Raw genomic sequence first — 12,744 nt, 5'->3', positions numbered from 1 at the left:
GACGTATCTCTCGCAAACACCGCCGTCTTTTCGTCGACATAGATTTACACAGATTTCGTATCCCTTTGTCACTTTTTTTCTTTGCTCGTCTCTGTCGTACACTGCCCGTCCCCCTTCTCTTTCCGCGTAGAGCAGCTGTGACTTTCGGCTGTGCCGTCACTCTGGCTTCCACCCCCCCCCCCACCCCCTTCGTTAGATGCCCACGCAACACGTCGCTCAGTAGCGGCGTTGACTAGGCCAGTACCTGTCGCGGTGGTCGCTACTTTCTTAGATGCTCTTTGTTTTCCCTTATCCTACAGACGTCCCGCAACGAAGTCAAAAAAAGGGCAAGCGTGTGTCTCTCTCCTCTAGCGCCCCATCACCATCACCGCGGGCGAGACGAGGATGATGTGCCTTTACAGGACAGCCGACGATCATGTCGGATGAGGAGGACTTCCAAGGGGCCTCTCGCCGGCACTTCGAGAAAGAACAGCGGGTCTCGCGTCTCCTTTATTCTCATTCGACGTGTCGCCAAGTCTCACCTGCTCTGTGATAGCCTCACCTCTGCTCTGGCCACCGATCTTTCCCTCTTTGCTCCGCGAGGAACTCTTGCGATTTCGAATGGCTGATAGACAAGGGCAGCACCGGTGCGACGCTCCCCGTGTCTTCCTCACACTGTACCGTCCCCCAGCCCCCACACTCCCTCCGCGGTTCTTGCCGCGTTTCGGCCTCAGGCATAGATTGAATCTTTATTGGGGCTCTCAGCATTCCCGTCTCTATGGTAACATCCATTCGTATTCGCAGTCTACCTGCCACGTACAGCGCAGAAAAACTGCTGCGGTTGTGCGCTTGCTTTGGCGAAGTCACTGCTTTCACTGCGGTTGACGAGGATGGAGCTGGCGGCAGCGGCTCCGTTATCGCAGACGTCTCCTTTGAAGAGAAAAGCGACGCGTTAGCGGCAGCGGCGAACATGGAAGGAATGGAGTTCGACGGCGTCTTTCTGCGCGTGCTTGTGCGGCAGGAGTGACGTAAAGCGCGGAGAGATCGCTTTTTTTTCCGGCGGCGCTGGTGATGGATATGGACGGCTGTAGTGTTCGCCGTCCCCTTCCACAGCAGACGAAGCAGCCCACCGCTGCGACTGCATATCATGAATGGCGTCCATGAGCTCGACACACATGGAGTAGCTTGTGCTGCTGACGGCAAGCCAAATGACAAGAAAATGCTCTTCCCACGACACGCGTGGTTCTCTACAGCGCTTTGCCCTCATGCAGAAGTCGGTGAAGCTGAGTGCCCCATACCCCCCCCCCCGCCTCCGCCTCCACCCCTCCCCGCACAGCCTCGCCCGCATCGTTTTCGAGCGATTGGCAGCGCTGAATATCAGGGCGCGAGGAACGCGTGTGTGCGCACGCTGTCAACTCGACAACCCGGCCTTCGCCAACCCTCATGCGTGCGCACGAGCGCATCTCTTCTCTTTTTTTTTACTTCCCCTCTCCTCCCTCTTTCATGGGCGTCCGGCACACGCACAGCTCCGATGGTATGTGTGCACAAGCTGGCAGATCATCACCTGCCACACCTCCAAGCAAACTTTAGGAACTTCGCCTGTGCTTAAGCACACGCGCAGTCGCGTCGCGCACGCCCACGCACACAGCAGAGAAAACGTGCATACGTCACAGCATTAACAGTGGCAAAAATGTCTCATCAAGGCGCTCCACAGGGCGAGTACGTCGCCATTCTCGATGCGGGCTCACAGTACGGCAAGGTCATTGACCGAAAGGTGCGTGAGCTCCATGTGGAGACGAGCATCTTGCCTCTCGATACCCCAGCTGAGAAGCTGCGTATCGATGCTAACCTGAAGGGCATCATCATTAGCGGTGGCCCCAGTTCGGTGAACGACGTCACGTCGCTGGCATATGACCGGGCGATCTTTTCCATGGGCAAGCCGGTGCTCGGCATCTGCTACGGTATGCAGATGCTGACGGAGTTGTATGGCGGCGAGGTTTGTCGCGGCAAGGTGCGCGAGGACGGTCAGGACAGCATTCAGGTGGACACGTCGTCGCCAATCTTTGCCGGGCTGGAGTCAACCGAGGTGGTGCTTCTCACTCACGGCGACTCCATCACAGCCGTTGGTGCCGAGCTGAAGGTGATTGCACGCAGCTCCGCTGACATCATCGCCGCGGTTCAGCACTGGTCCCGGCCGCTGTTTGGCGTTCAGTTCCATCCCGAGGTGGAACTCACGGTGTCGGGCAAGACGATCTTCAAGAACTTCCTGCAGCTGTGCAGGTGTGACTTCTCCTTTACAATGGAGGACCGAGAGGCGGTGGCGCTGCGGCTTATTCGCGAGCGCACCAGTGATGGCCAGAAGGTGCTCTGCCTGGCCTCTGGTGGTGTCGACAGCACTGTCTGTGCCGTGCTGCTCCTAAAGGCCCTGGGCCCTGAGCGAGTTGTGTGCATCCACATCGACCACGGCTTCATGCGGCTGAACGAGAGCGTGCAAGTAGTGGAGGCGCTGAATGCCGCGGGGGTGTGCGTGCATCTCGTCCAGGCGCAAGAAGACTTTGCACAGGCCTCGACAGAGATGACGGCGAAGGGGAGTCGCGCGGCGTACACAACCAACAAGCTACGTGAAGTCACAGACCCGGAGGAGAAGCGCAACATCATTGGTAACACGTTCATGACCGTGTGCGACCGAGTCATCAAGGAGCTACAGCTGGACGTAGAAAACCTGCTGCTCGCACAGGGCACCCTTCGCCCAGATCTCATCGAGTCTGGCTCCAAGTACGCCAGCGTCAACGCAGATTCCATCAAGACGCACCACAACGACACCGCGGTCGTGCGGCTGCTGCGCGACGCCGGCCGCATCATCGAGCCTCTCTGTGACTATCACAAGGATGAGGTACGCGAGCTTGGGGCACGCCTAGGCATTCCACGCCACCTCGTAGAGCGTCAGCCCTTCCCGGGGCCTGGACTTGCCATCCGCACTCTGTGCACCGACGGCACCCCGTTTCGCGACGGCAACTTTGAGGACACGCAAGCCACCGTGAAGCGTGTGTGCATGGGAGCCGACGCATCCTTCGCCGAGGTCGCCACCCTCGCGCAGAAAGCCACACTGTCCGCCTGCATCCTGCCGGTGCGCACCGTTGGGGTGCAGGGTGACGGGCGCACCTACGCCTACGCGGCCGCCCTCTCCATGCAGACGTTTCCCACGGCCGAGCAGTGGTCCACGCTGATGCAGCTGGCAAAGGAGATTCCCAAGACGGCGCACGCTGTCAACCGCGTGGTTTTCATGTTCGGTCCTCCGCAGTCTGAATCGCCGAGCACCGTCACGCCGACATATCTGACGGCCGACGTGCTCGAGAAACTTCGCGTTGCCGATGACAAGGTGAACAGCATTCTCATGAAGCACCAACTCGTGCGCTCACTGAGCCAAGTGCCCATCATTCTCGTTCCCGTCGGCTTCGACAAGGCCGGCGGCTACAGCGTGGTGGTGCGCACATTTCTGACGAACGACTTCATGACGGGTATCCCCGCCACTCCGGGCTCGGCCTTTATGCCGCTGGCGGTGCTGGAGGAAATAGTCAGCGAGGTACAGAAGCTCGAGTTTGTCGGCCGGTTTATGTATGATCTCACCGCCAAGCCTCCCGGCACCACTGAATGGGAGTAGTAGGGTGAAATAAAAAAGGTGGTGGGAAGTATCATGTTTTTTTGGAGAGAGGAAGAGGGAGAGTGTGTCAGTGTCTTCACATGCTGTTGTGCCGTCTGCGAATATTTTGACCTTCTTATTGCCTCTCCTTCACAGAGAGCGAGGGGAGGTCGGCGCGTTATAAACAAACGTAACAAATAACGCACAGGTGTGTGATCAAGTGAGGGGGCACGGAAGAGAGCTGCGCTGACGCCGTCTCCTCTCTCTCTCGTATCCGCCCCGCCCTGTCATTGGTTGACTAATCCCTTTGCGTGCATGTGTGATGTGTCTGCATCCCTATCCCTTTTCTTGCTCATCGCAACCAAATGCAAGGGCTAACCGCTACAGCGGTGACGGCCGAAGCGTTGTTTCTGGCCTACAGGCCGTGATGGTGCTCGTGTGTGTGCGTGGGTAGGTGGGTGTGGCGTGCCTCTCTCTGCAACACTAGTGGTCCGCATGCCACAATGAACTCTCTTGTCATGGTGAAGAGGAGAAGGCATTTGCCACAGACGAATTTCGCCGGAGTGCGGCTGCCAGCATCGCCGTCGCATTCGCTGCATGGGACGAGACGAAACACAAATAAGGCGTAGCGGAATCTCAAGAAAGAGCTGGCAGTACATCTTTTGAGCTGATCGGTGCTTTCCGATCCATCAACCCAGTCGCGCATACGTACGCGCTACCGACCTGCCTCTCTCCCGCACGTGCGTGTGCAAATGATTTGTTCTCTGAGGGTTCCAAGTGTGATGGCCACCCCACCCCCGCACTGCGATAGACGGCAGAATTATGTCACAACGAAGTACAAGGCACCTTCTCTCTCTAGCCACTGTGCTCTCTTCTCGCCATCTCCGTTGTACATTTTCTTCCTGCCTGCTCTCACACACGTGTACGCGTATGTGCGCGCACTACCATCACCATCACCCGTCGCCCTTCCACTCCCCACTCATTCGCGCCATAACTGCACCTGGGCTTTTTTGTCTTCCCTCCCTCATCTCAACGACACCTTTTCACCTGACGACGTTCCCTGCGATCATCCTCTCTCAGGAGCTCAATTCTCTACAAGGCTATAAACCGTTTCTTTCCTCTTCCCTCCCCTTTTCCTTTGTTTTATTTTCGTCTTTGTTTCTCTTTATTGTTTTTTACTTTTTTTTTGTTCACTCCTGTCGCTTTTATTTCGTGTGTGCGTGTGTGAGTGTGTGTGCTGCTTAGCCGTCCTCTCTCTCCCCACCGCCACCCCCACCTTCTCGCTTTTCTATCACGCTTTCGTCAACAAAAGCATCGTCTCTCATCTTTTTGTCCCCCCCCCTCCCACCCCGCGCACCGCTTTTGTGCTTTTTTGTTTATTTCGTCTTCTCTGTTCTCTGCACGACTGCGTAGGGGCTTCGTATGTAAACGTGCACATGATTTGGTCCTCCCTCGCTCTCGCATTTTTCTCTCTTGATTATTGCTTCCGTTATTCTGCGTTTTTGTGGTCTTGGTTGTTTGGTTCCTCTTCGTTTTCTTTCGTGCTGTGCTGTGCGCTCTGCGCGTAAGATTGCTCCCCGAACGTTTGCGTGTCTGTGTATCTGAAGCTCACCTGTGTTGTTGATTTTTTTCATTCCCTTTTTTCCTCCCTCCTCCCTCCCCAGCCTCCTTTTATTGCTTGTAGTAATTTCTTTAGTGTTGGGGCTGCTGTCTTGTGCCTTGATTTGTCTTCCGGTCGTGCTTTTCTTTTATTTCTTCACCTCTCTCTGTCTGTCGACAATTCGTCGTGCTGTAACCCTCCCCCCTCCCAAAAAAAAAAAATAAAACTTTTCCGCAAAAAAAAAAGAGTAACCTCTCCTCTTCCTCCTTTTCAAACTGTACTTTCCTCCTGTCTGTTTGCTCGTGTTTTGTAGCGGCCGCCACGTTGGTGTGGGGGTCGCACATTATCGGTACCTCCTATCTTTTTTTTTCTTTTCACTCCTTGTCGCTGAGCCCCTCCTCGTAGTGCTCTCTCAAGTTGGCGTCTCATTACTTCTCTCGTTTTATAGCTTGGCACCCCCTCTCTACTTCCACTCTCGCTCTCCTGCCTGTTCTGGGTTGTAGCTGCACTCGTTTCGTGGTATATTGAGTACATAGGTGGTATCGTTTCTCTCTGCCATTGTTATTCGGAGTTACAACCTCCAAGCAGCTTTCCCCTCTTCATTATCCGCCATCCTCCCTCCCTCCTTCACACACAAACTCTTGTTTGCTTTTTATTTTTCCGCCTTGTCTACATCCACTCAGGACTTCATTGCCTTCACCTGGCCCTCCGTCCCTTTTTTCCCGTTACTCGTGCGCTTACCTGCCCTCTGCCTCTCCCTTCTCCTTCGTGCCATTTCCGCTTTCAATCATTCATAATCGAAGGACGGAAGTGTAGGGGCATGTCATTTTGTGTGGGCTCATAGTTTCTGAAGTTGCTCTTGCTATCCAGACCTCCCTCGTGTGTGTGTGTGTGTGTTCTTCTTTTGCTTTCTTTTCTATTCAGCCTGGCCGTCCTCCTCTCTCTCATTCCAACCTCTCTTTCTCCGCAACCCCTTTTCCATTACGTGTTACACGAGCGCCGAAAAGAAAGAGGCAGCTCAGCAGCGTGCACTTTCCCCTTAACTCGACATTTCGGGCTGGCAGCGGTGTGCTGTGAAGGAAAAAAAAGAACCCGACCAACAAGCCATCATCATCCGCTTCCCTCCCTCCTCCATCTTCGGGTCTTTCTTCTTTGCTCTTGCTGGTGTTGTTACGGCATCGACGTGCTTCGCCGGTTCAAACTGCTTTCCCTTTTTTGCCTCTCTCTTTTGTTCTTCCGACGCCCAGTGATAGAGTTAGTCCAGTGCCGCGCACCGCCTCCTCGTCTCTCTCTGATTGGGCACGCCGCGCAGACATCTCTCCCTGTTCGCTGTGTCGTCGGATTGTTTTCTTTTTCCTTTCGAGTGCCTGAAACGCATCCCCTCCCCCATCCCCTTCTTTCTCGCCTTCTCTGTTTCTCCCGCGCTCCTCTCTCCAGTGATCAACTTCACTCCATATCCGTTTTTTTGTGTGTCCTCCGCTGGCTTCCTTAGCAGCCCTTCGCCCTTATCCGCCCTCTCCAGCGTGTGTGTGTGTGTCTGTGTGTGTCTGTGTTAATACCTCCACGTCCGTTTCTCCCTACACCTCGATTTGCACTCCTGCAGTACCCATATGTGCGCCGCAATGTCGCTTGCTGAAGCCAGCACACCGCTGGTGAACGTCTACGCAAAGCCGCAGGAGGTCGAGACGCGCATCACTCCCAGCCGCTTCACCGTATCGTACGCCAGCCGCGCTCCCTCTTCTTGCTCGCCAATGCCGGTAGTGCCGTCGTGCGCGCGGGATGACATGGCGCTCCAGAAGGAGATGGTCGAGGCGCACAAGCAAGCGGAGCTGGCGGCCTTTATTGCTAAGCACGAGAAGACATGCGCCATCTCCGAGGCGGACCGCCGCCGGAGCATCATCATGCTCTTGAACACCGCCGCGCAGCGCGACATTGACGAGGGCAGCCATGCAGGCTACCCGCAGCAGGTGGTGGACTTCATGCGTCAGACTTGGGCCGCTTTCATTCAGCAGGCGAAAAACTTCTACCAAGAAGACGCAGACGAGCCATTCAAGATGGAGCTGAGCCGCAACGCCTTGGAGAACACCTCGTCTATCGGCGTTTGGTTCACTGGTCCGCAGATATCGCTTCCGCTCCGCCGCTACACGGTTCAGGTGGTCGGCGCCGATGGCGCGCCGCAGAACATCACCGCTGTGGGTTTGCTGAGCTTCACATACTCGACTTATGTGATGCACCTCCGCTCAATGTCGCAGCAGAGCGCTCTGGATGGGCTTGCCCGCATGCAGGAGCAGCTCGGCACGGACTCACTCTTTCTCCCGCAAATTCTCGTGGCCCCCTCGTAAACACAAAGAGCAGCGAAACCCGCCGTCTACTCCTGCCTCTCTGATTAGAACCACGGAAGAAGTCCGCGCAGACAAAACAAGACACCAGGTGCGAGTCGAGATCCGTCCCTCTCTCTTTCCCCTCTGCATGACGCTATGGCTGGCATCAGCTCCCTTCACTGGCGCCCGTGAGAACCGCACCAAAACGGTGGAGAGACGGTTGCCTAAAGGGCAGTGCACATCGCCTATGTGTGTGCGTGTGTCCGAGGAGGGAGGAGGGATCTGTGTGTGAGCCTTCACTTCCATGTGAAGGCGCAGCATCCGCGATCCCGCCCCACCACCTCACACCAGATGAGCCCCTCTTCGAGACGAAAGAAAAAGATCTCTGTGCAGCTGGTTGTGCATACGCATGTGCCTAACTGTGAAGCCGACGTCGGCACCTCCACAACTCACTGCTTCTCTCGCCCATTGAACTGGATTGTGTGTGTGTACGTGTTCATCGCAAAAGACTTGTGCACACGCAAATCCGGCGCAGGTTTTCTCTTTTCTTCCCCGCCTCGGTGCCCTCCTAACATCTCCTGACTCTCGGGACACTTTTATTTTCGGGTGCACTGCTGCTTCCTCTTACCTGACTTTCCCTCCTCGTCTTGGAGCATAGGTGTGAGTTGTGCTCCGTCATCCATGCTCTGAGCCCTCTATGTTTCCCCCTTCCCCTTGCCCCAGTGTTTGCCGGGACCGTCAAAAACAACAGACATCTTTGCGTGAGTATAGTTCTTTTCTGCCTGTGTGCGTGTGTGGCTCACGTTCTTCTTTCTATTCTGGTCTGGGCACACGCCTATGCACAGAAAGCCCATCACCACCTTCTACATAGGCACACAGAGAGAGAGAGAGCAAATGTTGTTTGCGTATTTTTATCATCTGCTCTTCAGCTTTTCAGCCGGACTTGTCTTTTCAGCATACGCACCAGTACGTTTATGTGTGTGCCTGTTTTGCGTTTGCCTCCGTGCTTGTCTGCTTCAGCTCTCTCTCTCTTTTTCGTTTTGTACGGGCTAGTGCCTCTTTTGCGAGCTTGGCATTCCGTGAGAGACAGACAAGATCACGCCGAAACTCCTTTTTTTTCAGTTGTTTTAGTTGCCCCCTCTATGCTTCCTTTCTCCTCCTCTCCGCCACCATCGCCATCACCTCATCCTTCGATACACACAATGCTCTTACTCGTCACATGTTTGTCTTGTCGATCCTTTTCTCTTCAGCCATGCGAGTGCGGATGCGTATATGTTTCTCTATGTGTGTGTGTGTGTGTGTGTGTGTGTGCTTGCGTGATTTTTTTTCTGGGTTTGTTCTCACCCTCCCCCTTTTTGCTTTGTGCTGTTTTTTCCTGGATGGCGTGGGTCGTTTTTTCTCTCTACTGCCGTTTTGCTCGTTCGCTGGATGCCTCTCCCTCTCGTTCGGTGTGTACTTCTCGTCGTCCCTCTTGGTCTATCTTTTCGGATGTCTTTGTGTGGTTCCCCTCCCTCCTGTCCTCTCTATCCTGCCGCGTGTACGTTGCTCGACAGAAACAACATGAGCACACGCAAGGGAGTGACGGAGGTGTGAGAGGGGCGGAAAAAAAAAACGAAGCGCGTTCTTTTTATCATCCCCCCTTCCTCCCCCTCTTCTCTCTCCTCTCTTTGCGTAGCGGATCACCTTTTATTCGTTTTCTTTTCCGTCGCTTCTCTCTTTGTGCTTGCTGATTTTCGCTCTTCCATGACCTCAGTGCCAGTGATGCCCTACCATGTGCACTGGCGTGAGGGATTATTTTGTTTGCTTTCTTTTCCTCGAACTCTTCTCACTGTAGAAGTGCCACATATGAAAAGACAAAAAAAAAAGAGAAAACATGTAGACACGCCGGAAAACACGCACACGCAGAGCGACATGCCGATTTCCTCGGCGCATTTTCATTTTCTTTCCATGTGAATCTGTACCAGTGCTCTTCAGCGTACCTGTGCTTGTGCGCGTATCGAGTTTGTGCGTTTCCTCTCTTCTTTATTTGCCTTTGTTGTTGTGTATGTATGTGTATGTGTGTATGTGTGCCGACGAAGAGAAAGCGAGTGTGAACGCACACGCACGCACGTATATGGGCAAGACACAGTGCGGACATCAATAAAAAGAAAATGCTGTGTCTTTTCATGAATTTTGTCTTCCCTCTCACGAGGCAGACATCGCAGTCAAGCAAGGAAAGCGAAAAACAAGGCTGGGAGGACACTCAAAGACGCACACGTGTACACAGGGCTAACGAGCACTACCCTCATTGTCAAGTTTAAGTCACACGTGGTTGCATGGTACGCGAAAACGAGCAGAACGATCAAGGCGTACAGCGTTATTGCTTACCATGCGTAGTGTCCTCGAAAACTCAAGGAGGTTGCGTTAGGGGCGTCTCTTGCTTCGCTACTGCTGGTTTTCGATTCTGTCTTCTGTGTTGGTGTTCTTATCGGCAGCTCTGAAGTTTGCCATATGATGATTCTTTCTTTCTTTTTTGGCCTCGCGCGCTCTCTCCTTTTCTTTTTATCACCATCACTACTGCAACGATCCCATTGTCGGTTACGGGGGCCCCCAACTTTTCCCTCTCTTACCCGCGTTTTTAGTTGCTCCTCCTTTGGCATTGGCCTTTGCATGTTCCCTCCCACAATGCTTGTTTGTTTATCATCTCTTCATTGTAAGCGTATGCTTTTTTCACCCCTCCCCTTCCCGCCCTTCGAAAATGTTTTCTTTCTGTCTTTGCTGCTTCTCCCCTCGATACTCTCCAATGCGCTAGCGAGCATGTACTTCTCTCCCCACCCACTCCCACATACGCTCTCTGGCATCCTTCTCTGCTCACGGGTGCGTGTTTTCTCTTCTTTGGCTCACGCATATTTATGTATGTGTGTGTGTGTGTCTTGGACTCACGTTCGTACTGGTCTGTATTTTTTTCTTCGTTTGGTTTCTAGATCTCACGTTGCCATCAAAAATGGCTTGCTGTGTACCCCCCCCCTCCTCCTCCTTCGACGCCTCTCCTCTCTCTTACTTTCCCCATTATACTTTTTGTCTGTGCCCCCTCTCCCCGTCCCTTTTCATTTATGTGTGGTGTGTGCTTGTATGAGGAAGGGGGTCTCTCTCTTTCTCCCCGTGTGGAAGTTGTATGCGTGTGCATGTATTCAGTTTGCGAGGGGGTGCACGTGCGCTTAATTGCTTGACCGTTTCAACAGTTATGTGCTGTCTGTCTGTCTGGCACAACCTGCGTGGCTTTCCTTTTTGGTCTATTTTTTTTCTTGCCTTTACGTTCAGTGGGTTGACCTCATCTCTGCTTGCTTTTATGCTCAATGCGCCTGCTCGCTCTTAGCAACAATTTCAGAATATCTTTTCTACTCTCGCTTCTTTGTTTGGGATGGCGTACACCGAGCCCTACCCCTGTCACCGTTACCCTAGCTCTTCCCTTTCGTTTTTTCTTTTTTTCGCCTCGCATATTATCATCATCATCTTTTCTCTGTGTTGTTCTCTTCTGTGTGTGTGTAAGAGGGGGGATGGCCGCGTATGGGTTGCCTGCTGCTGCTGTCTTGGTTTCTTTTCCCTCTTCGTTTGCGATAAGAAAAAGACTGGAAAGTACAGACAGAAATCGAGAGGGCGAGGAAGAGATACCCGGTACGGCGCAAGAATAGCAAGAGAGCGCTTCACAATGGAAGCAGACCTGCATCGCCCCATTCGAATCACCACCACCAGCAGCAGCACTCTTCATCGGGGACGGTAGAAACCACATGGCACGTTGGCATCAACAATTCTCTTTTTCTTGTAGCAATCACAAAGGAGCCGCCACACCAGCAGGGATGGTGAGCACATGCCCTCTACAGTGACCTTTCTCCCCTCTCTTTTCCCCCTCGCGCCTTTTACGTGCGCGCTTGTTTGTGTTTTCTGTTTACCAATCCTCCCCTCCCCCCCGAACTCTCGTCATCGATTTCGGATGCATGGCTTGCCTGTCGCGCGCACCTGCTATTATTCTCGAGGAGGCCGGCCCGCGCGCTCTTGTCCACCACGCCGTCACTCACTGCTCCCACGCACCAGTCGCTCTGTCCCTCTGTTCCCCTCTCTTTGCCCTCCCCTTAACTACTTCACTCTTTCCTCGTCGCGTCTTCTTTCTGTCGCCGTTGCTGTCTCGGTGGACGGCGCTCGAGCGGAGTTGTCCACGACGCCCGAAGCATGAGCCCGCGGCAACGAGCACCACACGTAAGACGGGGGAAAGTCAAAGATGACGGGGCGTTGCCCCCAGAGGACAACGTGAGTACGGCAAAGGAAATCGGTGCGAGGTGGTATGAGGAAGACGCGACCGCGCCCGCGCCGACGCGTGCGGGAGTTTTGATTCCCGATCGATTGGTTCTCTGTGTCTCTCTGTCCATCGGCCGCCTTCGGGGCATCACTCGCCGCCTTCTTCTATCCCCTTTTTTCACTGTTTCTTCATGCTCTGCTTTTGTGCCTGGTTGTCGGCGCGTTTTCTTTTGGTCCAGCGGATGTCTCTCATACCAGCCTTCCCTCTACGTATTTTCCTTCCCCATCCTTCTCATATGCGTTCTCGACAGTCACCAATGCCTGATATTATGCATAGATACGCGCATGTGAGTCGCGGAGTGGATCGCGGCGCGTATGCGTAAGGGTATGTCCTTCGCGTGACGCAGCAGAGGCAGCCTCGCCACCTACAAGAAAGCAGTGGTATTTTTTTTCGCACCTTTTTTTGTTTTCTTTCTGTGCGTCTGTAATCGGTCGGGTGCAGATGGTGCGTGTAGGCCCGGGTGTTAGACGGTAGAGAGGGAGAGACAGAAAGAAGGCCCGTTCCTGTGTGTGTCTCGTGTGAATGAGGGTGCACCCCCTTCGCATTCCTTCTCTCTCTTCTCATCCTGTTACTTCTCTCTACAAAAACACGCCTCGCATCCCTCGGCATAGCAGACTAGCCTTTTTTTGTTGTTTTTTTTTCGGGGGGGAGGGGGGTTATCGGCGCAGCATTCTCAGCAGCTCTCAAGTTACTCGCCCCGCCCCCACCCACCCACCCACACACACACACACTTTGTGTGGGTTTTTGTCAACACAGCAGCAAGGCAACGCAATCATGGGCACACGTTGAAAAGGACGTCGTGCTTGCCTCGGCTGGTGCTGCCGACTTGATTTCGTTTTCTCTTTTTCGTTTTCGACTTTGTGCGCGCCCT

The 12,744-nt window shown here is 53.9% G+C and overlaps 2 protein-coding genes across 2 annotated transcripts; both read left to right on the top strand.

The window, feature by feature from the left end:
• Positions 1-1,669: 1,669 nt before the first annotated feature.
• On the top strand, positions 1,670-3,640 carry LDBPK_220013 (GMP synthase, putative; the record flags this gene model as incomplete). The annotated part of the gene is made up of 1 exon (XM_003860702.1): positions 1,670-3,640. One exon carries the CDS (start codon positions 1,670-1,672, stop codon positions 3,638-3,640), a length of 1,971 nt encoding a protein of 656 aa, XP_003860750.1.
• A 3,189-nt stretch (positions 3,641-6,829) lies between these two features.
• Positions 6,830-7,561, top strand: LDBPK_220012 (hypothetical protein, conserved; the record flags this gene model as incomplete). The annotated part of the gene is made up of 1 exon (XM_003860701.1): positions 6,830-7,561. One exon carries the CDS (start codon positions 6,830-6,832, stop codon positions 7,559-7,561), a length of 732 nt encoding a protein of 243 aa, XP_003860749.1.
• Positions 7,562-12,744: the final 5,183 nt, after the last annotated feature.

Source organism: Leishmania donovani, chromosome 22 (genome assembly GCF_000227135.1).
Source record: "Leishmania donovani BPK282A1 complete genome, chromosome 22".
Taxonomy (NCBI): domain Eukaryota; phylum Euglenozoa; class Kinetoplastea; order Trypanosomatida; family Trypanosomatidae; genus Leishmania; species Leishmania donovani.
Note: the sequence above shows the minus strand (reverse complement) of the source record. Positions and strands in the feature narration are given on the sequence as shown.